Here is a 25839-nt window from a genome sequence, read left to right as displayed (position 1 = left end):
GATATAATTTGAAACTAAGGGGATGTTAGAAAAAGTGAGATGATATAAGACATAATGATTATCTGTGGCTAGCTCATCAACTGGTACAGGCAAAGAATCAATTCACCCTGTTATGGAAAGAAAGTTATCTATTCTTATTTTCAAGTAAATATATGATTGCTTCTAGAACCTGAGATCTATTAAGTCTGAAGAATGAGAGGGTATACCTGGTTCAGTGCACTGTTTATGAGAAAAGACCCAAAAACTCCTCTTTTGGTTTTTAGAGAAATCCAGAAAACTCTGACACTTGGGTGACATAAAGGCCCGAAGCAGAACAAACATGTTTCTGTTCTTGACTGGAGGCACTATTTCCTTTGTGACATTTGATGTTAACACACAGATGTGTAGGAAAAACTGTCTTCTGGGTTGTGGCTTTTCCTTTTGAGTTGGACATGTCTTCATTCTTCATTTCATAATACTAATGACGACGCAAGCATAGAGATTTTATTATTTTATTATTAATTTATTAATCTGGAGCGATAGCACAGCGGGTAGGGCGTTCGCCTTGCACACAGCCAACATGGCCGACCAGAGTTCGATTCCTCCGCCCCTCTCGGAGAGCCCGGCAAGCTACCGAGAGTATTCGATATGCCAGACACAGTAAAAACAAAGTCTCCAATGGAGACTTACTGGGCCTGCTCAAGCAAATCGACGATCAACGGGAGGGCCTTTACTTTACTTACTTATTATTTATCAGATTTGTATAGATTTTATTTATTACTAATTTTTAATTATTTAAATTTTTAATTGAATCACCGTGAGCTATAGTTATAAAGCTTTCATGTTTGAGTTTCAGTCATACAGTGATTGAACATCCATCTCTCCACCAGTGTACATTTTCTACCACCAATGTCCCCAGTATCCCTCCCCCTATGCCCTCACCCCTCCCTCTACCTCTATGACAGAAAATTTTCCTCTTTCTCTCTCTAGTTATGGGCATTATAGTTTGCAATAAAGATACTGAGAGGCCATCATGTTTGGTCCTTTATCAACTTTCAGCACACATTGCCCATCCCAAGCGATCCCCCAACCATCATTGACTTAGTGATCCCTTCTCTATCCCAGCAAGCATAAAGATTTGAAAGGAATTCACAGAAGCTGATATCTCTTTTCTGCAGATGAGACAAATAGGAAGTTTTGGTTGTGAGTGGAAAGACACATTATCACTGTGTTTTCCCTCTGAAGAAGCAGGAACACATTCTGCTCAGCCAACATGTTCCCATTAGAGTATGATTTGACTTCTGCTTTCACACAGTAAGAAGCAACACTGTGTAGACTTGTTGTGTGTGTGTGTGGGTGGGTGGGGAGTGGTGGGGTGGGGGCGATGATGGCAGTTTGGGAGGTATTTGGATGAGTGTTTTCCACTCAGTGTGTTCGTGTGACCTGACTCGCATTCTCAATTTAGTTACATCTTGCTTGACCTGGAAAATTCAGCTATGCATTGCTTCTCTTCACTTGGTTTACCTTGATTCATGAGGTGCGTACACCTCCTTCCCTAAGTATTTTTCTCTTTTCTTTGCAACCTAGGACTGGAGCCTTTCTCTATATGCCTACACATATTTGCTGTTTCTTTCTGTAGGGCTGCATTCCAAGCGTAGAAATCCAGCTGGGTTCCTATTAGTATATTCAAGAAATATGTACCTAAAGCAGCCCTAGCAGTTTTCCATTCCTTTCCACTAGATCTATTATAGCAGCTTCTTTAAGAACCCCCGATAGCAAAGAAATGAATATTCCCTATTTGTCTCCAGCTTTTCTTCCTTCCCCATTCCATTTTTTTTAAATGTATGAGATAATAGACAAGCCTTGAGTGACCTGTTTTCCTCCCATCCCCCCTCCCTCATTTTTCCTTGCGGTAAAATAGTGCTGAAGAAAGAGGGCACTAGTGTACAGCCCAGATCTCTTCCTTGCACCGTCTGGATTAGAGCTGAGGCGTCTGCGAACCGAGCGTGGTCGTGGTGTTCTGGCTCCGGGACCGTCGCGCTGCCTGCCCGGACTCAGGTATGTCTCAAGTCCAAATTCTGCAATATCCAGGTAGGTGAACCGGCACTTGCCGGTGGAGAAACCCATCCACGGTGGCAGATAGCGTTCCCATCTAGGAGATTTCCGCCCCCTTCCTGCTTTCAGGGGGTGCATCCTCGCATCCTCGCTTATTTTTATTTCCTCTAGTCCTGCATCCTCGGAAATCATCGGGACCCAGAGATGCCAGTAGTGTCTTTCTCCTTTCTGCCTACCTTGCCTCTTGTGTATTCTTGCTTTCCGTCTTCCCCTGAGCTCCCTTTCCTCCCCCCCTCCCCACCCGTCCGACTCTCACCTTGAGAAACGGAGCGGGAGAGGGACTCGAGAAGGAGCCAACTTCAGCCCCGCAGGCGACAGAGATTTGGCGCCTCAGCCCCCGGAGCGGCTGGGTTTGAAATACACCTGCAAGAGCGTTGGCTGCTAGGCGAGGCGAACCTACGCGCTGGGAGGTGGGAAGATGAGGAGCGTGTGTGTGTGTGTGTGTGTGTGTGTGTGTGTGTGTGTGTGTGTGTGTGTAATAAGGGGGAGCGGGGTTTTGAAAGAACGAAGCTGGGAGACTGGGGTGGGCTTGGGGGAGCAAAGCATCACACAGCTCACGGGTCCAGGTATTTCTTTGAAGCCCTTTGCGCTGCGGCTGCAACGAGCACTGTCCAGGGTGCTGAACGTGGGAGGGCTGAGCGGTCCCTGGGAGAAGACCCAGTTTCTTCACCTCCTAACCTTCCCAGCAACTCGACAAAGCCCTGGTGCCTATTTCGGCGACCCCTCTCGCTCCCTCCCTCCGTGCTCCCCTCCCTCCTGCCTCCTCCCTAGTCGCGGGAAAACAGGTTACCTGATCTGCACCCTTTCTCCTGGAAAATCGACTCCGAGCTCGACTTCTGGGGGAGGGGGATAGGGGCAAGGCTTAGCCAACTCTGACACGCGGAGACTTTACCAGGCGTTACCTTAGTAACTGGTATGGATTTCCCGAGGCTAGGAAATCCGTGTTTACTCCTTGGAGTGTATGTTTGGGTCCTTTCCCACCCCTCCATGTTAAAGTAGAAAGATGTCCTTCTGGATGGAGATCCTTGCCAAGTAGCGCTTTCACCTTCAGCGTCAGAGTTTCCCAGATTTCTTTTAGGAAAAAGTTTTTTTTTTCCTTTCCACAACTAGAAAGTTCTCTTAGGTTGAGAGATCTAGCTACTCCACCCCTCCCCCAAGCCCTTCAGTCTGTAAACTGGAGGGGTCAGAGAAGGGGGAGTTGGTGCCAAGAGATTTGGAGCCAGGAGGGCATCCCCAGGCTTAGTTTGGCGGGACTTGAGTCTCCCAAGACCTATGGGGTGTATGTATGTGTGTGGGGAGTAAGTGGGGGAGGACTGGGTGCAAGTCACCCCGCCATCCACCCCGGCCGAGCTGTTCCTGCAGCCCCGATCACGTTGTGCCACACGAAATGCATCGGACGGCTATTAGCGTCATTGACCCTCGAGTTTTGACACAGGTCCTCTTAAAGGAGCTTTGATTTCCCTTCCTCTTTTGTTTGCAGCGTCCAGCTCGCCGCTGCCACCCACGACGCCCGCCCGACTGCAGCCTTGAGTAGTTTGCCTGGGTGCATCACTGAAGAAAGGGGGACTCGAATTCTCCGAGCAACGCCCCCTCCTCTCCCGCCCCTGCACCCCGCCTGGCTTGGAGGTGCTGGTGGGGAGAACGCAGAGAAGCAGGCGGAGCGGAGGAAGGAGGTGGCGGTGCAGACGCGCCAAGGCGCTGGGCAAGCAGGCTTGGCGAGCGGGACGCAGCCGGGACACGCAGGACAGAGGTGTCCCCGCGCTGCGCCCCAGAACCCGCTGGCGGGACCCGTGTGGCACGCGGCCGGCCGGCCGTGGACTGCGTCCTCAGCACCATGGGCCGGCTCCTCCTCTGGGTTTTCTTTCCAGCTATTTTTTGGGAGATGACCCTTCTCCCCAGCAGCCCCGGCCGGAAAGTCTCGCTAGCGGGAGCTTCGTCGCAGCGCTCCGTGGCCAGAATGGACGGGGATGTCATCATTGGGGCCCTCTTCTCCGTCCACCACCAGCCCCCGGCCGAGAAGGTGCCCGAGAGGAAGTGTGGGGAGATCAGGGAGCAGTACGGCATCCAAAGGGTGGAGGCCATGTTCCACACGTTGGATAAAATCAACGCGGACCCGGTCCTCCTGCCCAACATCACCCTGGGCAGTGAGATCCGGGACTCTTGCTGGCACTCCTCCGTGGCCCTGGAGCAGAGCATTGAGTTCATCAGGGACTCTCTGATTTCCATTCGGGATGAGAAGGATGGGCTCAACCGGTGCGTGCCGGAGGGTCAGTCTCTCCCGGCAGGTAGGACTAAGAAGCCCATTGCAGGCGTGATCGGCCCGGGTTCCAGCTCTGTAGCCATTCAAGTGCAGAACCTGCTCCAGCTCTTTGACATCCCTCAGATCGCTTATTCCGCCACAAGCATCGACCTGAGTGACAAAACTTTGTACAAATACTTCCTGAGGGTGGTACCTTCTGACACTTTGCAGGCAAGGGCGATGCTTGACATAGTCAAGCGTTACAATTGGACCTATGTCTCTGCAGTCCACACAGAAGGTAGGCATCGCATTTGGGTAAGAGAGGTACTGAGGTAGCCAGGGAATTGCATGATGTGCCCTTGGCATCACAGTATCAGCCCTACTTATTTCTAGCACTGTGGGGAACAGACGACACTTATAGTACACATCCACCCAGGCATTGCCTTTTCTCCTTATTCTCTTATCAGAATGAGGCAAAAACTGTGGAGTTTTCTCTGTGGAGTTGGGGAGGGGGTTCGGATGGGGATCTGAGAAAGATCCCAAACACAGTTGCCAACAGTAGACAGATTCAGGTTTGAATTCCTGTGTTTGCCCTCATATTCTGAGTGTGTGTTTGCAAAAGCTTATTTTTCCAAGGTGTTTTATTGCCCTCAAGTGACTGGCCTTGCTCTTCCAAGCTTAATAGATGAATCCAGCGGGAGCAATTAAGGGAAAAACAATCACTGTCTCGTAAATTGGATTTGGAAGCTTTGTCTTGTCTTGAACAGATGTGCAAGGAATTTTTATTTTTTGGTAATAGTATGTCCCCTTTTTTCATATCCAAAACTTATTCGTGAATGTTTAGATTAGTGTCACAATCTCTCTCCATTAATCATAATCATACATAATTTGAATCCTGGGGTGTATTACATACAAAGAAAAACAAATAATTTAATTAAAATAATTCTATTACATATTGAAATTATCCACATGCCCTCCCTACATCTTCCCAAGAACTATTGTTTTATCAGTAATGTGCTGATGACCTCTTGGATTTGAGACATTTTTTTTTCTATCTACTCGGTGACTTTTGATTATTAGAATTTATAGTTAGGCCTATCACAAGTTACTAAAAAATAGTAGATATCAGGTTGAATGCTTTTAAAAAGTGAAATCAGTTCATCCAAGGTAAACTTTGTGTTATAGATATGAATGCTCAAAGAATTTCTTACATAAAGATTTTTTTACTGTTCCCTCAACTTAGCCAATGTTGAATTTTGGATTAAATGAGATGTTGAGTCATTTACTCTTAACTTTTTCAGTTAAGTTTGTGAAGAAACTGGGAATTTGGTCATAAACTAATGTCTAGGATTATTTATAGGTAGATTCTGTGATATGAAAGAGAATATTGAGAGTATTATTGTATTTATATTTCTTAATATAAAATTACGATAGGCAGGAGGCATGATTGCAATATTTTAATAATTATACAATATTCAGTTACATATGGGAAATCTGACTAAGGAAATTAAGAAGTATTCTTACTGAAGTGAAGTGATTATATGGTCATTATTAAAAAAAGAGATGCTTTCATTTAAAAAAAACTGAGCTTTCTGGAAAAGCAAAAGCAACGTAGACCCCATTTACTATAATTTTATCTTTTGTTTTTAAGAAAATTCCTGTTGCAATATTGTGACTTCCAACAACTGGCTCATATTTGTGAATCTTGAATTTTAATAGTGCACTGCACTTTTCTTTCTTTTCCAACAGAATCTTACACTACATTTTTAAGATATAATTTTAAGTTCAGATGCTAATCTATTATATTTTAATGTTTAATGTTAATTCCCTGCATTTCACTGTTTAATATAGTTTTCCTGAATACTTAGATAGAACATCTTGAAGTTACAAGTGAAAATCCCTGTTAATTATCAGCACTAAATGATCGCTCTAAAAGGAAATTATAGTTTATTGATTGAATATGATTTATTTAAATTTCTAATAATTATCCCTTTAATGAACTATATAAGAGATTATTGATATTAGAAACATAACTGATTCTTCAAAAAGTAATAATATGCCACTATGGTTTTAGTTTTAATAATTTATTATAATATTTTATTTTGGGTGTGGATAGAACCAGAGAAAAAGTTCCCTTCTTCTCTTCAATCTGTTTCCTATTTGCATTTCTCTACTAAAATTAATTGATGATAGTGGGTTGATTTCTTACAACTAGAATCATGCTTTTAGAAAATTAATTGAATTGTGTTTGCCAAATTTGTTGACGATAGGCTCATTAAATTTTCACCCTTGTATTAGTTTAGATAACTTGTTTTCTTTATGATGGACAGTTGTGTGTGGCAGAGATAATGTCTTCATACTATCATAGTAGCTGATTATGGATTAGATTGTGTTCATAAAACAGCTCATAGCTAACTTTACTGTTTGTGCTATTACCAAAATATTAAACCATTTGTTTACTATTCATCTCCTTTTAGAGATATTTTTTCTCTTATAAGACATAGTAGTTGTGGAAACTCTATTGTTTCTGTAGTCTTCTTATTTGCAAAGACATTTAACAGTGCCCTTTGTATAAGCTTCAATTGAAAATTTGTATTTCCTATGCCTTTGCCCTCCTGTGTCTTAGGAACTCATGGTGTCCCAGCTTGTGGGCACTTTTTTGCTTCAATCAGTAATTTTTCCTGACTTCAGACTGATGGGGTCACCTACTGGTGACAGTTTCCTGTCAAAAAGCAGCTAAGACCACATATCAATGTCTTTGCCATCTGGGCACTGTTCAGGAAGGAAGCCAGTTTGTTTGTATATTAGCAATTTGAAGCTTAGAATTCTGGGACTTCCAGTGACCTTCACCTCTCCTTCCCAGTATCCACCCTCAGGTTATTTTATCATCACAATTTCTATTATTAGAAGCTAGCCTAGAAAAGTTAACATCAAAAGCACTAAGTGACTAGACTAGTGTATCATAATTTCTATTGCTTATGTTGATTGACATTAGATTCTTAGATGGAGCATACAATATTTTGAATATCTCAATTATTTTATATCCTATGATCATTTGATATGAAAGTTTAGCTTAGGGGTATTTGCTTTTCAGCCAGCAGGATTGAGTCATTATAATCTTGACATGTTTTTCAATCTTCTACCACATAATTTGTGCCACACTGTTCCTCTAGCAATGACAACTTTCAGTTTACTTGACATAAACGATATTCAGCATAAATAAACTCACCTAAACTTGGCACCAGAAAAAAAATTCAGGTTTGATTCCTGAGGAGATGATTGAGAGAGAATCTGCTAAGGGGTAGACACAGAATTAATAGAGCCTTAGCCCCAATAAAAATTAAATGTATTTTTTGAGAAAGTTGTCACCAGAAATGTGTATCTATGCTAAGCATATAATACAAAAATAGCCTACTCGGTGAAGGACATCTTCATAAAAGATATTGTAGTTCATTATTATTATAGAGTCCAGATATTCCATCACAAGTGAATTTTATTTAAAGTACTTGAAATAATGCTAATTGATAAAATAAAATAAAATAAAAGTACTCAAGCATGTATAATAAAGAGTTCGAGTTTGTAGCTTCAAAAAGTTTTTGGAGTAGATACACTTGTTTTAAGACTTTGTATTCAGTATTCATTTTATCTTGAGTGTCAGATGAATAGTAATAAGACAAGTCTTTCAGAGATGCTACTTTTCCTTTGAAATGTTAACTTTAAGGTTTCTTTTTATTTGCAATTATGTTTTGTTGTAGCACATGCATTTTGACATTAATATTACATATGAAATTAACTTTCTTATATTTCTTTACAAAACTCAATCCTTCTAAAATCTTTTTTTGTATAAAACTTACTTTAATAGTCTACAGACATCAGAGAATAATCCTTTAAGTTATAAGTACATCAGTTAACTTCAACAAATGAAGTTACATACAAGAATTGTGTTATATTTCATATCTAGGCACTAGTAACTTTCCTTATACCTTTTAAATCTTAATTCCAGCCCATTTAATGGTCATCAACTACATAAATTGTCACATTTCATCACAAAATAAGGGTACAGGAGTGTTTTTAAGAGGCTATTTGGGCCAGCCAATTAAAGATACTTAAAAAACTATTATAGCCTTAAAACACTATTACATCTTTGCCAGAAAATAGTTCCCATATGCTTTAACTTTTTAAATTGTTATTAAGGTTTCAAATTAGAGTGAGAGAATAGACTTTCAGAAGCAGAATTTTCCCTATTAGTTTTTCTCTGTAATGATCTGACATCATATTTTCAAGAATTCACTGAATACTGATTTACCCACAAACAATTCAGAAATTTCTTCTCTGTGATATTTGTCAGCATTGAATCTCTCCTTTTAGTCACCTCACCAGTTTCTTAACTAGGTGATCTAGTTTAAGTTCTCTCTTCATCATAACTTGAGTAGAGTAGATTAGAGTCTAATACCCAAAAGTCTGGTATGCGTCAAAATAATGATTCTTTTATTTTAACAGTGTGGACTTAGATACATATGTTCAATTTCATTGAAAATTTGGCTAAGAACACACATGTTATTAGCATGACTAGATGAAGTTTTATATTTGTGAAATAAAAAAAATAATATCTAACTGAAATCTTGCTTACCCAGAGCTTTGATTCTCTAGGAAGCTTACTTGGATACTTGTTGAAACATTAAACTTTAATATTTAAGCATATTTCAAGGTGTTTTTTATGAACTATGTATGTAGTTCTTCAATTTCTCTTAAAGGATTTAAAAAACTTTAAAAGCACCTTAAGAGATTTTGTTTGTTTTCTTGTTTTTTGAGCTACAATGGGTGGAAGTCAGGCAGAACTTCTGGCAAAACTTTGGGGAGTGTTTGGGGTGCCAGGGATCAAACCAAGGTAATTAAGATAATTATTAGAAGTTCCATTTACTGTGATAAAACTGTAATCTGGAAACCCATCAAAAAACCCATAAAACTGAAATTATTATTGCAAATGACCTGTGATTGCCATAAATTTGAGGTTTTAATCTTTTACTTTTTCTTATATTGGCAAGATTTATTAAATATGTTTTCTAATTAATTTGATCAGTATTCAATGAATATTCCTATGTTTGCTAAACTTACTAATACATTTTCTAAGGTATTATTAAATCAGAAGGTTTATTCTGGTGTACATAGTGCAAAAGGATTAAGGTGACATATAAAGAGACACCTTTTTAATTTTGAGAAAGCCTGGACTTTTCTTAATTCTTCTACTTTTCCATTAATCATCCTGTGACTTCATTAGTCTCAGAGCAAATTTTTTTTAAGGAGCTAACCTGTGAATTGTAGATGGTGATAGTAGCTTCTGTTTATTCTATTTATGTTTCTATCAAGTGATTTGACAATTGCCATTTCTTTTCAAGATCTAAAGTTTTCATTCTAGTGACCTGTGAGATTTATATTATGGCAATCTTATGAATTTTTTTGGTGACTTTCTGGACAGGGACAAGAGGGGGTGTCATTATAAAGAATTTTATCAGAAGCCAGATTTTTAGCACACTCTACAGTGAGACCACAAAGAACTGGGAAACTTGTGTCAGGAACAAAATAGTTTTTTTAGTATCTAGAATATGGGGGAAAAACAAACCTCCAGCTTCTTAGGACTGTTCTGATATTTGATTGAAAGCAACATCTTAGCGGGAGCATGCTGTCAGTTTGAGAGAAGTTATAATTGAAAACCAGAGCTAAGCTCAGACACAAAGCATTATTAAAATGATGTGACTGTCTTATCTATCAAAGAATTATCACTACATTTTAATAACAGTCTAAAATTTATGTAGAAACATTTATGCAATTTATGTGCTTGGGTTTTACTCTTTTCCATCCCTGTTATTTATGAATGGCGACAACATTTTAGATCCGAAATTACTAGAAACTTAAATTTTCAGCCTCCTAGGAAGCTTCGTATTCTTAAACTTAAGGCATATTGGTACCAAATGTGGCACTAGTTTTTGTTCATTTTTGGCCTCTCAAGCAGTTCTCAGGGACCCTGGAGCTGCTCCTGAGGATACTTGGCAGTCTGTGTCTTGGAAGCATCCACTGGAGCCCTCTGAGCTCCCTCCCTGGCCTGCCTTACTGTTTTTGTGAAGAGAATTGGCTCATGTGGAGACTTGGTGATTAGAAATCCTTATTTATCAACTTTAGTGTTATCCATTTCCATGATTTCATGGCCAACAAATTGAAGACTCAAAGCAATTATCTAAATGATTTAGATAAAGACTTTAGTCGACCACTGAAGCACAAAATTTTATTAAGGAGGCATACCATGATAACAGAACAATATATTTTGCTTTCTAGTGAAGACTTGCCCATCTATTCATTAAAAAAACACATGTGAGTGCTGGATAAAATCAAGGGGTTAAGGAGACAGCAGGTTGCACTGAACATGGTTTTCTGAGCACTAACAGGGGTGATCCCTGAGCACATAGAGCCAGGAGTAATTCCTGAATATTTCTGGAGGTGGCCCCCAAACTAAAAAATGAAAACAAACCACATGCAGTTATTATATATTAGACGTTGGCCTTGGTGGCAGGAATATCTGAATGAAAAGAAAAATAACTATTATTCTTGTTATAGTTCCCTTTCAAGGTGTCCTACTATATTTTAAGGCATACAGAAATATATAGGTAGTACTAGAATTGTGGTTTACAAAAAAAGTAAATTTTTTAGCCTAAGAGTTTTTTTTGTGTGTGTCAGGGGCACACTTGGTGATGCCAGGGGTCACTCCTGGCTCTGCTGTTGGGAAGAATTCATGGGGGTCTAAGTATCATACCAGGTGCTGGAAGTTGAAGCCAGGTGGCTGTGTGCAAGGCCAGCATCTTCCCATGTTCTAGTCTTCAGTCCCGAAATACTGTGTGGTATTCTTTAGCATGGACAAGCCTAGTCATTTTGTTCTTGGTGGACATTTGAGTGTGCGATTGATCATCAGTTTTATTTATTTATTTATTTGTGAAAATAGTCATCAGTTTTATTTATTTCTACTTTTGGCTTTTTCCTAATAATAGTTCTTTATAGTAGATGATAACTTTCTAAATAAAATAATTCTTTTTTTATTAGTGTTATTGGGCTGGAGTGATAGCACAGTGGGTAGGGCGTTTTCCCTGTACGCGGCCTACGAGGCCGACTCGAGTTCGATTCCTCCGCCCCTCTCAGAGAGCCCGGCAAACTACCGAGAGTATCTTGCCCACACTGCAAAGCCTGGCAAGCTACCCGTGACGTATTTAATATGTCAAACACAGTAACAACAAGTCTCACAATGGAGACTTTACTGGGCCTGCTTGAGCAAATTGATGAATAATGGGAGGATAGTGCTAGTGCTAATCATTTAAAAAATAATGCAATAGAGAATAAGGGGAATACTGTATAATAGTCATCAGTTTTATTTGTGAAATGGGTTGGTGATCACTACCATGTTATTTCAAAACAGTGAACAAGATGGTGTGTCTAAGTAGTTATTGTCTGTTTTATTAAGCATCCAACAAAAGGATGATTTTTAATGGGATTTGTGCTCTTTAATGATAGAATTTTAAACAATTGCAGGAAATCAGTCAGGTGTGAACTTGACCCTAAAGCCTAGTAGCAATGACAAAAAAATGCTAACCATGAATTCTTGGTTAAAATCAAAGTTAAATATTGCTATAGGTTTTAGGAACTTTTCCTATGTAATATATGAGAAAACAAAGACAAGGAAATAAAATGACTTGTCTAAGATCACAAAACTGTTAGTAGCAAAGCCAAAACAAATCCAGTTTTTATGTTAAAGGCTTTCAGAATTAAGTTTTTTTGGTTTTTCTTTTTAAGTTTTGTTTTATATTTTTTAAAGAAAATTTTTGAGGTGTCATAGTTGTTATCTTGTAGTTGCAGAGCACTATACTAAATTCTCCATTGGTGTTTCTAAAGCCATCCCTCATTGTCCCACAACCCTTCACTCCATCCCTTCCACCTCATATCCAGTTCTCAGAATTTTCTATTATTATCATGTCTCAGAACTTGTTTCTACTGTGGATTGTCTAATCCCTTTCTTTGTGTTTTGTCCCCAGCTCTGCATATGAGTGAGATCATCTGCGATTTATCTTTTCCTTTTTGACTTGCTTCACTTAACATGATGCCCTTCAATTCCATCCAAACTGCAAATTTCTTTTCTTTTTTTTTTTCCCTTATAGCTGAATCGGTTTAGTGATAGCACAGTGGTAGGATATTTGCCTTGCACGTGGCCGACCCGGGTTCTATTCCTCCGCCCCTCTCGGAGAGCCTGGCAAGCTACCGAATATTTTGCCCTCACGGCAGGCAAAGCCTGGCAAGCTACCTGTGACATATTCGATATGCCGAACACAGTAACAACAAGTCTCACAATGGAGACGTTACTGGGCCCGCTCGAACAAATCGATGAACAATGGGAGGACAGTGCTACGGCGCAGTGCTATAGCTGACTAGTATTCCTTTTTGGGATTTGCTTTTAAAGCACAAAATCCACCTTCAGGCATTCCTTTCCTCTGTTATATTTCTACCATTCTATTCAACGACATTACCCCTGAATTTGCTGCTATCTGAAGTTTTGGGGCAACTTTTCTTCTGTCACTGAAACCCCCAATTCCCTGCTGATAGTTAACCTTTCGAAGGCCGCTCTTGTCATGCTTTGGGAATGATTCTACATTCATGCTTGTGAACTTTTGGCACCTATCCTCACTGTTCACTTATTTTAACTTTATATTGTTGACCTTCACTCAAACTCTGTGTTACTTGACACCCACTCTGACCATACTCTGGCATCTTGACATCATATGAGCTGTTCTGTCTCTGAATTCTGTCTCTGAATTCTGGTAATCCTCTGAACAAGTCACACTCTTTTTCTTCTATTTACTTTGTCCCCGCCTCACCTGTTCTCGACACTTCCCAGAAAATTCTGTATTACATATTAAATTTTGTTTGCACCTTTCAAGTGGTGCTCATGAGACCAGGGGGCCACTTATAGTGATTCTTTGCCAACAGGGCTTGTGACTGCCAGGATATGATGATGTTGTACTGCTTAGGCACTACCAGGGTTCATCACTTTGGTGTTCCAGGGCTAGACTCCGCTGTGCAGGTTTCAGGGCATATGTTCTAGTGATTGAAACAGGGTCCCAAGCATGTGGAACATGTGTCTAGTTCCTATACTATCTCCCAAACCTTCAGGGCATTGTCTTAATTGATCTGTTTACTTCCTTAGATATAAGCAACTATGCCTCCATATCTGTGATTGTTACTATCTTAGAATAAAGCTCTTTTTTTCAGACAAAATGAACTTCTAACCTAGAGTGTCAATTTATGTGGAGCTCTAGTCGAAGAAATTGTCCTCTTGTCCACAACCTCTGCACTAAAGCCAGATTAAAGTCAGAGAGGAGCACAGGTTTTGTAATGAAATAGAAAAGGATTGCTTTTCTGAGAAGGCTGTGGTTAAAGGGGCAGGAACAACAGTTCAGTTCTTTACATGTAACCAAGATGTGCAGTGGATAAGGATGAGAAAGCTAGAAAAGTATAGTTACGATTGGCACAGGATTGACCCAAGATTCATGGAATTATAACAGTTTACAGAACCATTAGGGTAAAATGTGCAAAATTAGTCCATTAAATTTTAAATTTAGGGAACTATACACACAGTGTAAGACAGTACTGAATATTGAGCTAGATAATTTCAGATATTGTGATTGTCGTCAAGCTAAATCTAACCTTAAATAAGATGTCCTTTGTCTATGTGAAACTTTATGAAACAAATACAGAAATGTTCTTGGGTAAAGGTGTGAAATTAAAGAGAGAAGAGACATATATCCTGCAGTTTGGTCAACTATGAGGAACTTTATTTCTTATTCCCCTCCCCCACCCATTCATAATAATTGTATCTGGAACACATGGATTTTAGTGAACGCTCTATTTATTTATTTAATTTTTTTTTTTTTTGCTTTTTGGGTCACAGGGGTTACTCCTGGCTCTGCACTCAGGAATTACTCCTGGTGGTGCTCGGGGGACCATATGGGACGCTGGGGATCGAACCTGGGTCGTCCATGTGCAAGGCAAACGCCCTACCCGCTGTACTATAGCTCCAGCCCTGTAAAAGCCCTTTGGTTAAACAATTTATCCTCCAATTATTTGCTGGGGTTACTCTGAGGCAGTTTCCTCTGTTCTTGTGTTGCTCTAACACACTTCATAATTTGTACTTTATAAAGGTTAGAACACACAAGATCAATAAACAAATAGCTGACAGTATGTTCAAGAGGACAGAGTGTTTATAATAGAATTTAAAAGGTGAAGTAAGGATAGTGAGATAGTGAAAACAACCTATAATAAATATCTCCATTTCTAAGATAAATAAGTATGCTATGCTTTTTTTTTCATTTTCAGCCAATATGAAGTCTGGTGTGAAGAGAAACTTGTTCAAAACTCCATCTGAAATACATGCTTAATGAACAGTTCTCTGATTTAGACCTTCTGATAGATTTATTGCCGTAGATGAGCTATATTTCCTTTACATCATTTCTTGTGATTGTCATTCAGTTTGATAAAAGCAATCATGAGTGGCAAAGAATATTGGTGACAGAGACAACTGACCGCCTCTCTGGTGCAGGGTAAGAAGCAAAGGCAAGTTTGTAGGTACCTCCAAAAAAAGATGTCAATTTACGCTCTTTAATTAATACATAACTGACATAAAACACTATGTAAGTTCAAAGATGATAATGTATTAATTAACTGCAAAAGTTTTGCTAACACAGTATTATTAGGAAGTACCTCTAACTCATCACACAATTAACTTTTCTGTCTTTGTGGTATGAACATTTTAGATTAACCATTTTAGCAACTGTCAAGTGTATGATATGATGTTAGAAACTATAATATAATCACTATTGTGCACATTATATTCTAAACCTGAAAATCTCACAACTATAAATTTGAACCCTTTGTTTAACTTTTCTCCATTTTCCCTGTACTCCCAGCCAAGCCTTGGGGAACCATTTCCTTGATATTGTTTTCTTTATGATTTTGGTAATTTTTTCTTTTCTTAAAAAATTGAAGCTTTGTGATTCATAATACTGCTTTCAGTTTCCCATGCAAATAATTCCAATGCCGCATCACCACTGTACCCACCTCTCTCTTGAGAACTCTAGTATCCCTCCCTGTCAACCCCCACCCCCAACTCAGTAGTATGGATCAGTTCTTCCATTGTATTGCCTCTGGCCCATTGTTGCAGATTTGTCTGTATTTTTAGGTTCCACACATGAGTTAGATCATTCTGTATCTATCCCTTTCTTTCTGATTGGCTTCACTAAGCATGATATCCTCTAGTTCCACCAGTGTTACTACATATTGCTTGATACTGTTTTTATCTTAGAGCTGCCTTGTATTCCATTGTGTATATATATATCACAGCTTCTTTTTTTTCCACTAAAAAGCATTTTATTATTTTTTTCCAGACTTACACATTTTTGTGCTTGGGTTTCAATTATACAATGATCAAACACCCATCCCTCCAGCAGTACGCATTTCCCACCACCACAGATCCCAGTATTCCTCCCACCCCCGCAGCCCCCATCCCACCCTGCCTCTGTGGCAGGGAATTTCCCTCTCTCTCCTTTTGAGCGCTGTGGTTTGCAAAAGAGGCATTGAGTGGCAATCATGTTTGGTCGATAGTCTACTTTCAGCATGCTTCTCCCATCCTGGGAGGATCCTCCCAACACCCTTTGTTTGGTGTTCCCTTCTCTTTCTGAGCTCCCTTTTCCCCTAACATGTGTGGTTGGCCTCCAGGTCATTGAGTAAAATTCCTGGTACTAATCTCTGCTATTCTTGGGTGTTAGTTTCCTATTTTGTTACTTTATGTTCCCCAGATGAATGCAATCTTTCTATGTCTATCCCTTTCTTTCTGAGTCATTTCGCTTAACATGATACTTTCAATGTAGTACCACTTGTATGTAAATTTCATGACTTCATCTTTTCTAATAGCTACATAGTACTCCATTGTGTAAATGTACCAGAGTTTCTTTAACCAGTCATCTGTTCTCGGGCACTCAGGTTTTTTCCAGATTCTGGCTATTGTAAAGAGTGCTGCAATTAACAGACAATTGCAGATGTCACTTCGGCTATACTTTTTTGCCTCTCTGGGATATATTCCCAGGAGTGGTTTGCTGGGTCAAATGGGAGCTCAATTTCTAATTTTTTGAGAATCATCCATACTGTTTTCCAAAAGGGTTGAACCAGTCGGCATTCCCACCAACAGTGAAGGAGTGTCCCTTTCTTACCACATCCGTGCCAGCACCGGTTGCTTTTGTTCTTGTAGATGTGGGCCAGTCTCTGTGGTGTGAAGCGATATCTCATTGTATCACAGCTTCTTGATCTGTTAATTCGTACTGGGAATTTGGGTTGTTTCCATATCCTGGCTGATGTTACTAAGTGCAACAATCAACATAGGTGCCTATATATCTTTTTAAAGTAATGTTTTTATGTTTGGGGGCTATATGCCAAGAAATAGTATCTCTGGGTTGTACAGTAGTTCTATTTTAATTTTATTGAAAGATCTCCATATTGTTTCTAATGAGGCTGAGTCAGATAACATTCCTACCAAGAGAGAATGAAGGTCCCATTCTCACTGTAACCCATAAACACTGGCTATTTCCAGACTTTATAATACATGCTATTCTCACTGGTGTGAGGTATCTCAATTTTTTAAATTTGCATTTTCCTAATTATGAGTGATAATGAGCACTTTTTCATATATCTGTTGGTGATCCATCTGTATTTTTTTTCGGAAAATATCTATTCATTTCCCTGCCCAGTTTGTGAATGAGGTCATTGGACTTTTTGTTGTTGAGTTTTGTGAGTGATTACTAAATCTTGGATATCATCCCTTTATCTGCTGTATTGTATACAAACTTTTAGAGTTTGTATGTATCATTTGTTGTTCTCTGATTTATTTTGCATGACATAATACCCTTAGGCTTTATATAATTTTCATAGATATCAGGATTTATACCATTTATCATAAATAAATTCTCTTATATGTATACCATATCTTCTTTTGATATTCATTTCTTGAAGGACAAATAGGTTGTTTTAATATTTTGATTATTGTGAGAAAATGCTAGAATGAAGATTTAACTCTAACATCTTTGGCTATATACCAGAAGTGGGCTTGCTAGGCCATACAGTAGTTCTGTTCTTAATAGTTTGAGGATAGTATCATACTGTTTTACATAGTTGACTGTACAAATTGCGTTCCTAGCAATAGTATATTGGAGTTCCTTTTCTCTACACCCTTGCCAACACTGCTTCCTTTTCTCCACACCCTCGCAAACAGTTGTCATCTCTGTTTTAAAGGATGTTCATTCTCTCCAAATTATTGAAGTAACATAGTTTAGTGTTAATGCTTATGCTTTTGGTGTCAAAGTTACTGTACTTCCACTACCACCAAAGTGACAAAGACCCTACACCCTCTTCTTATGTATCTTAGTCTATGCCAACCAGTTCTCTTAACCCCATCCCCTATGGTAACCACTGTAATGTTGTCAACTTGTGAAGTATATTTTCATTTGTCATTGGTCTTCCTACTTTTTTATTTCTTTATATGACACACATGAATAAGATTAACTTGTATTTCTTCTTTTCCCTCTGACTTATTTCTCTTATTACTGAGGAAACGTTTATATGTTTAGGTTATTAACTTTTACAAAATACGAGAGTGGTTTTGACAGGCACTTGGTAGGCCAGTTAGGATTTATTGACTGATTGTGAGGATTAAAAAGAAAAAAAGTTTGGAGTGACCCAAAAGTTTCCATTTTATAGACATAAATATAAATATGTAATAAAAGAGAAAACACAAATGAGGAACTATGCATTTTAGATTGGTTGAATTTGAGGCATCTATGGAAACATTAACTTTGGAGATATCAGTGGCCAAAGATTTGGAAAGGAAGATAAAATATGAAATTTGTCACAAAATAAACTGTGTTGAAAACTATGAGACTATATGAGACTAGCAAGGGATACAATACAGGGAAAAAAGAGAATAGAATCAAGAACCAGAAATGTAAAGCTCATGAGAAATAAGAAAGAGGCTTTTGGAAAGGAAGGAATGTATTGCAAAGAATAGGGACCAAAGGGTAGAACCAAGAAAGAACCAGTCTTTGTGGAAACCAAGGGAAGAGATCGTGTCAAGGGAACAGCAATAAGCATTTCAGAGAAGACTGGAAGGTGAGGTTATAACATGTTCTAGGAAGCATTCTTAATTTCGAACCCACTGGAAGGGGTAGCCGGGAGGCAAGGAAGGTTTCAGATGCACTCCATTGTTCCTAGATACCAAGAAATTAAGGTAAGGGAAGACAGTAGATAGATCAAGGTGCACTGTTAAACGAAAACAAGCTTAAGCAGTCTGAAACAATGATGGGAAAATGTGGTAGAAAAAAAATAAACAAACGTTCAAAGAACAGATGAAGCAAAGTTTCTGAGGTGGAAAATGCCCAGATCAGCCTTAATTAGATAGAATAGTGTGTGTGTGTGTTTTTTCTGAGTAGTAATGCAGTTAAACTTGGGGAAGAGAGAAAAGGATGGTTCAAAATTAATATAGGTAGATTATATTATATGCATTATTCATTAAGAGAGATAGAAAGGGAAAGGGATCAGGTAAAATACAAACAGAATAAATTTTTAATGGCCCAAATGAGATAGCAAACTATGGTTTTCTAGTACCATCAACTTTTATTATTTTGATATTCTCTCTGGCAGAGTACAACCCCTGGGTGCAAGTGAGAATTTTCTGCTTTCATAGTATTTCACTAACTTGTCTACCTGCTGCTTTGATGTCCAAAACATCAGGCTCTTTCTTTAATAAATTATATACGATACCAGGTGCGAATTGCAATTATTCAGTTCCTGTCACGGGTCAGATGAGGGAACTGCTGTGTAAGAGATTATTATTAGCCATTTTGTGTTGTTAGGTTTTTAGAATGCTATACACCTAACTGTTTAAGTAACTGCTTTTTCTAAATTTCATTATATTATTGATTTCATTTCCTAAAGACCAAGCAAAGAAAGGGGAAAGTACATAATTCCTTAAAATTTTCATGACTTTTTGTTTTTCAAGATATTGCTTACACTGTCAATGCCACTATTTGAATAAAGTTTATTGTAGCGGGTGGGTCCGTTTGCCTTGCACACTGCTGACCGACCGGCCTGGGTTCGATTCCTCTGCCCCTCTCGGAGAGCCTGGCAAGCTACCGAGAGTATCTCACGTGCGTGGTAAAGCTTGGCAAGCTACCTGTGACATATTTGATATGCCAAACACAGTAACGAGTGTCACAATGGAGACATTACTGAACCCACTCGAGCAATTTTTGAACAACGGGAGGATAGTGACAGTTAACAATTTTAAGATTTTAATAGTATGGACAGGGGGTGTAGCTTAGTTTGAGCTTGTTCCCTGCACATATGAGGTCCTGGCTTTCATTCTTGGCATCACCCACAGTTTACTACAAATTTTTATTGATTGAGATTCTGTGATTTGCAGTGCTGTTAGTAATAGTTTCTCTGAGTAATTCTAGCACCACACCTGGCACCAGGGTCCCTACCTTTCTCCAATCCCCTGGTCGCCAACCCCCCTTCCTTTCAGCCCTTTCCACCTCTCCCACCATGTGTGGATCCATTCTCCTATTGTGTTACCTTTGCCCTCCCGTTGATCATCGATTTGCTCAAGCGGGCCCAGTAACGTTTCCATTGGAGACTTTATTGTTACTGTGTCTGGCATATCAAATACTCTCGGTAGCATGCTGGGCTCTCCGAGAGGGGCGGAGGAATCGAACTCGGGTCAGCCATGTTGTCTGCGTGCAAGGCAGACACCCTACCCGCTGTGCACCTTTAAATGTTTGAAATTTAAATCTTGCTACATACATTATTATTTATTTATTTATTTATTTATTTTTATAAAGTTGCTCACAACAACTGATTACATTTAATAGTCGAACACCAATCCCACCACCATTTCACCTTGCCACCACCATATTTTTGGGATGGCAATGTTTCCTTCCCAAACCCCAAACCTTGCCTCCAAAGGAGAACCGAAGTAATTTATTTTGTATTTTGTATTGCTTGTTCTGAATAATCTGCCAAAATGATCCAAAAAAGTAAACACATATTTTAATAGCATAAAATTGCTTCATCAATTGGTAGTGACAGTACTGTACTTTAATGCATTTCTGTCTGTGTTTTCTCTTTGCTCTCAATAAGCTCAAAACCAAGTTTTGTGTTCATGCACAGAATATTTAGTTTTCATGTGTAGATATTAGTCTTTTTTTAAAAAAATAGTCTTACATTAAAGTCATTATTTTATACTCTTTTATAATTGTGAAATGCCTCTACTTCATGTGTGTGGGGGGTGTCATAATATTAACATATATGTAAATGATGTGACCTTCAAATACTTCCAGATCCCTACTGAAGTTTCTGCACGTTACAAAATCAGATGGTAAAGACAGACTGATCAGCTTTATTAACTGTGAAAGTGGGGAGTTTATCTTACACTTGTAGTTTAATGTGTTAATGATGGAACACAAATTTTCTAAGCTCTTAGTATGTATGGAAGAACACTTGAATGTTGATTGTATATCAGAGGAAAGTATTCCACCCTAGAAGTGAAAAAGTTCATTAATTGGCTAACAGAGATTTTGCCCATTTCCTTATTTTCTTCTTCATTGTGTTCTGAATTGTGTCATGCAGCTATGAGGGAATTTTTTTTACATGTTTTGGAAGGATGTGTGTGTGGATGCACCATTCTTTTCCATGGTCTACTGAATAGAGTTGTGCTGTGTGAATTTGTAACAGTGCTTTTTATTGCTGCCCTTTCTCTTCATATTCTTATTGTTAAATTGTTCTTTCCGTGACAAATGGAGAGGAAACTTGCTTTGTATGCACTTCCTCACTTATTTGGTATCTCACTTATGTGGCATCTAAATTGTGATCACCTGTAGTCTGGCAGCCAGTTTTGTCCACTTTCTAGACAGCTCAGTATCATTGATGGGGTTTTCTATCTCCTTCTCTTGAGTTAAGGTCAGTATGATTTAACTTAGGAAACTGAGTTAAGTGTAGGATGAGACATCAAAGACACACACAGTTTGCCTGTTATACCCAGTAGTGGCGACAACCACCAATTCACAGAGGGAGGCCATATGCTTTAATAAAAGGGACATTAGAAGTTAAATGCTTTGTTCGATGCTAGAAATGTCAGGGGGAAAATCATGAAAAGGCGAATTTCATTTTTCTTCTATGTTTGTGCATGCTGACAGAAAACTTAGTGTGTAGTACCCTTGATCTGCCGATTTAAAAGTAAAATTTTACTTGGAAAGAAATAACTTCTGAAAAATGAAAAAAACATCGGGTGAGTGATGAATTTTTGAAGCGCTTATATTCACCCTTTTCATAGATTATTTTTAGGCTTTCCTAGGTGCAGAGGAATGCACTAGAGCAGTGCTTCTCAATTTGAACATGCATGCAAATCATCTGAGAACTTGATAAATTGCAGATTCTGATTTAGCAGACCTAGGGTGAACCCAAGACTCTTCACTGCTAGCAGATTCTCAAATGGTATTAATGCTGCTGGTCCATAGATTGCAATATGGGTAAAACCTCTGAAAGTACCTGCAGGTACGTTCATTTCTTATGATAATATATTGATTATGCCCACTGTTACGTTCATAAATTATTTCCTTCAGAGCCATTTGTACATGTCTTAAGACAATGATCTTGAAACAGGCAAGAAATAGCTTTTATAATATGCATATTTAGAAAATTACACTGAAGATATCTATCTCTTCATTTCTCACATTCAGTGATTTTGTAAATTATTCATTAACTAGCATGAATAGTTATGAAGGTAGAATTATAGTTAATCAAATTGATGGTTTCATATATGCCATCTCCTACTAGAATATCTGCTCCAATAGACTAACTCCCTGGATAGAAAATAAACTTCTGGTGGTGAGATCTTTGTTATTTTTGCTCATTGATGTATCCCTAATAATTGGAATAATTAATTGCACATAGGAGATATTAATATGTAGTTATTTAATTCAATTAAGAAGGAATTTATATTCCTCTTTTTATGTCAGAATGGGGTTTGATGGTTTGATAATTTAAGAGCTTGCTAGGCTTCTCTTAGATTCTTACTCCCTAACACTAATGTAAGTGAAACAAGCTACTAGACTAATTGCTCAATTTCCAAGAACCAACAAGCTTAGAACTATTTTGATCTACTAAATTCCTTCAAATTCTTTTGCATCTTATAATTGTAAAGTAAAACTAACAAAATATTGAATTAGTGGTAGTAGACTTTTAATTAGTACACCTTTTAACTTCTAATTATTGAGGGGGAAATTACATTACTGTCATTTAAAATTCTCGTTGTTACACCTTCCTCATTTATTCCCTTTTTAAATGAACGGTTTGGAGTGTCTAGGACGTTATTCTCCTGAGATTTTGGTGCTGAAGTGGGAAGATCTGGGTTTCTCTCACTTTACCATCTTTCCATGTAACTCTGGACAAGTCAATGAAACATTTTCAGTTTCTTTGAAATGGTGTAGAAATGTTAGAATGATGACTGAATTATATTCTACCATGACTTGTATTAATATTTTATTATTTTAATTGTTAATAACTGTCTCCTGGCCACTGATTCCCCCCTACCCAAATTATAGGCAGCAGTTACACTTATTTACAATTTGTTTAGAATGTTATACTTGTGTTCAAGGCAACATTTAACTAAGTCACTGACTTGAAAGGAAAACTTAAAAGTAAGACTGATTTCTGGAGATTGAACACAGTTTATTAAGAGGAACATGAATTAATAATTTGATTTCTTATTTCCCTAAGAAGGACATATTAAAAAGACTTTCATTGGTCTGGTTTTGCTTTATTAATCCCTTGGGCATCTCCAGATCACTGACCTTCATCTCTTTATATGCGCTGCCTATTTTCTGATTTTCTTCAATCTTTTAATACTTCAATGACTAAAGGAAACCCTCATTGAATCAGCCAGTTAACTGAATTCAGCAAATGCAGTTCAACTACTAATTACCTGGTATTCTGCTAGGCATCAGACATCAAACTAAATCCATTAGATGGGCTCATGTGTTAGGAATGTTCAGAAAATTTCCTCTGTGTTTCTATCTTTTGGGTCATATAGAAGACTAGATCATTGGCTGAGGCGGAACAAATTTAATTGTACACATGAGAAGTATGAAAAAATAATGATATATTTTTTAGTAATAAAGGGCTATAATATCACCAGGTAGCATTGGTGGTCATAATGGTCATAAAACATTGTAAAATTACTAGAATAAGTTCCAGATGTCAGTCATAATTGCTAACATAATCAAGTATTCATAAAACCATGCAGATATTATGTTAATGGTAAAGCACTCATATATGATGTTATAGTAAATACATTCACTGTATCACTGTCATCTTGTTGTTCATCGATTGCTTCAAGCAGTCCCCAGTAACGTCTCCTTCATCCTAGCCCTGAGATTTTAAAAAGTGCCACATTCGAGGCTCTTTCAGGGTCAGGAGAATGAGACCCATCATTGTTACTGGTGTTTGGCATATTGAATATGCCGCGGGGAGTTGTAAATTACATTACCTGTGCTTAAAGATCTTATGAACACCCTGTAGTGATAGTCACTACTAATAGTATGAAAGAAGATAGTGATAAATATTTATTGCCATATTGTAGATGGATGGTGAAGACATTCAAGACAAGGGAAGATTGCATGTACATGGCAATATTAGATAGGTGTCTCAGATACTAATTTATAAATTAAAAACTTGAAGGAAAGGACTTACCCATTAAGAAAACTCATATAGTCTGGATAAAATACTAACATATAGAGGGTATGGTAACCAGTTTAATTTATTTGGAGTAGCTGTTACCTAAAACAGTTGCAAGAAAATTAATTGGAAACTAAACCTAGTTATCAGAGTGCTAAGGATGTTAGTTTGAATTTGTCTTTCATCTGCTAGTTTAGTCAAAATAGAGTGGACCCTCTTTTGCAAATTTCTGCCAAAGACTGATAAATAAGGACTTATTTTTAACTTTTCCTGCCCACTCATTTTCTTTTTTATCCTGGTCCTTCTTCCCCTTCCTTGTAGCATTTGTGCTAGAAAATGACACCTTTGCAGGAAAGCCACCTTCTTTGTTTGTCTGGAAAAAGAGTATCATTAATCATACAGTCCATTTACATTTCCTTAAGCAATATAAATATTTGATTGTAAGAAGGATACGGCAAATGTATTGTAACGTTTTACAGCTAGTGTTGCAGCCTCTGTGGACATGTGGTCCGCCTCTCAGTGAAGCAAAAGACATATTACAAGCTGGTTTCTCAGCTGTGAAATGCCACTACTTAGGTCACATGCCTCAGTTAAAAAAACTGCCAGGAGCAACGCCTTCTCCTTGGCAGAGAGGCGTGCCACCTGTCACCCAAAGCTGCCATCCCCTCTGGCATCATGCACGGATTACTTTGATTCACTTTTGCGTACGGGGGGAGGGGGTTATGTTCTCTGCCTTTTGCAGCATATTTGTTCATGGTATTTAGGGTAGAATTCATTCTGGTACCCAATGAACTAGGGATCATTTCCATATTTATCAAGATCAAATCTTACTCTGGAAAAAAATAGTTGTAACCTTGAGGATAACACTTGAGTAAAAATGTCTCTCACGTGAAAGATGGTATGGCAGGCATATTTCTAATCAACACATAGCATAACGGCACCCTTGGTGACATGACAAGATCACACCTTATGTCAGTCCTTAGCATGCAAGAATTCCTGGAAGTCGGTTTTAGACCGCACACACTCTAGATTCACTAGACAGCACGCTCCTACACTCGTAAGGCATTCACAATCAGAGATGTAATTCCTCTCTTCACAAGCAAGTTAAATGCTGTTTATTTCATGGACTTTCCCCACATCTCGGTAACGCTTGATAGGGTGTTACGCATCAACTGGGTTTTTGATTAATGCACATTGAATGTGCAACCAAGTGATGGTTCTATTAAAATGTTATCTATTAAGGGTCTGCAGAAATAGTACTAGTTTCAGGGTACTTGTCTTGCATGTTGCCACTTTTGGTTTGGTCCCCATCACTGTATATGAACACTGCTAGCAGAGATCCCTGAGCACAGAGCTAGGAGGGAATCCTGAGCATCATCAGTTGCGAACTAAAAAACAAAGTGATCTACTGAGTATCATTGGAAGTGGTCCCTGGGCCCCTGAACTTTGCATAATCACTCCTCTAGCCACTTAATTAAATACAATATGTATACAGATGAAGGTTAATAAGGGGGTGGTATGGAAAAGCATATTCAAGTTTGATTAGTTCCTTTGGAGTAACTGTTTTCATTATTTGAAATCATGAAAACTTTAAAAGTTTGATATAGGAGGATTTATGTACAGAACAATTTGGAAGAGGC

General features: G+C 38.5%; 1 protein-coding gene across 2 annotated transcripts in view; it reads left to right on the top strand.

Moving 5' to 3' along the window:
• The first annotated feature begins 3686 nt into the window (after positions 1–3686).
• GRM1 (glutamate metabotropic receptor 1) overlaps positions 3687–25839 on the top strand; it is a 493073-nt gene continuing 470920 nt past the window's right edge. For both annotated transcript variants that reach the window (XM_056126175.1, XM_056126176.1), the window contains exon 1: positions 3687–4631. In XM_056126175.1, coding sequence (XP_055982150.1) covers positions 3929–4631 — 703 coding nt within the window. In that variant the 5' untranslated portion in view covers positions 3687–3928. The remainder of the gene's footprint in view (positions 4632–25839) is intronic.

The sequence above is a fragment of the Sorex fumeus genome, unplaced genomic scaffold (genome assembly GCF_029834395.1).
Source record: "Sorex fumeus unplaced genomic scaffold, SorFum_2.1 ptg000061l, whole genome shotgun sequence".
NCBI classification, from domain to species: Eukaryota; Metazoa; Chordata; class Mammalia; order Eulipotyphla; family Soricidae; genus Sorex; species Sorex fumeus.
The sequence above is the reverse complement of the archived record's forward strand: the minus strand, read 5'-3'. Positions and strand labels throughout refer to the sequence as shown.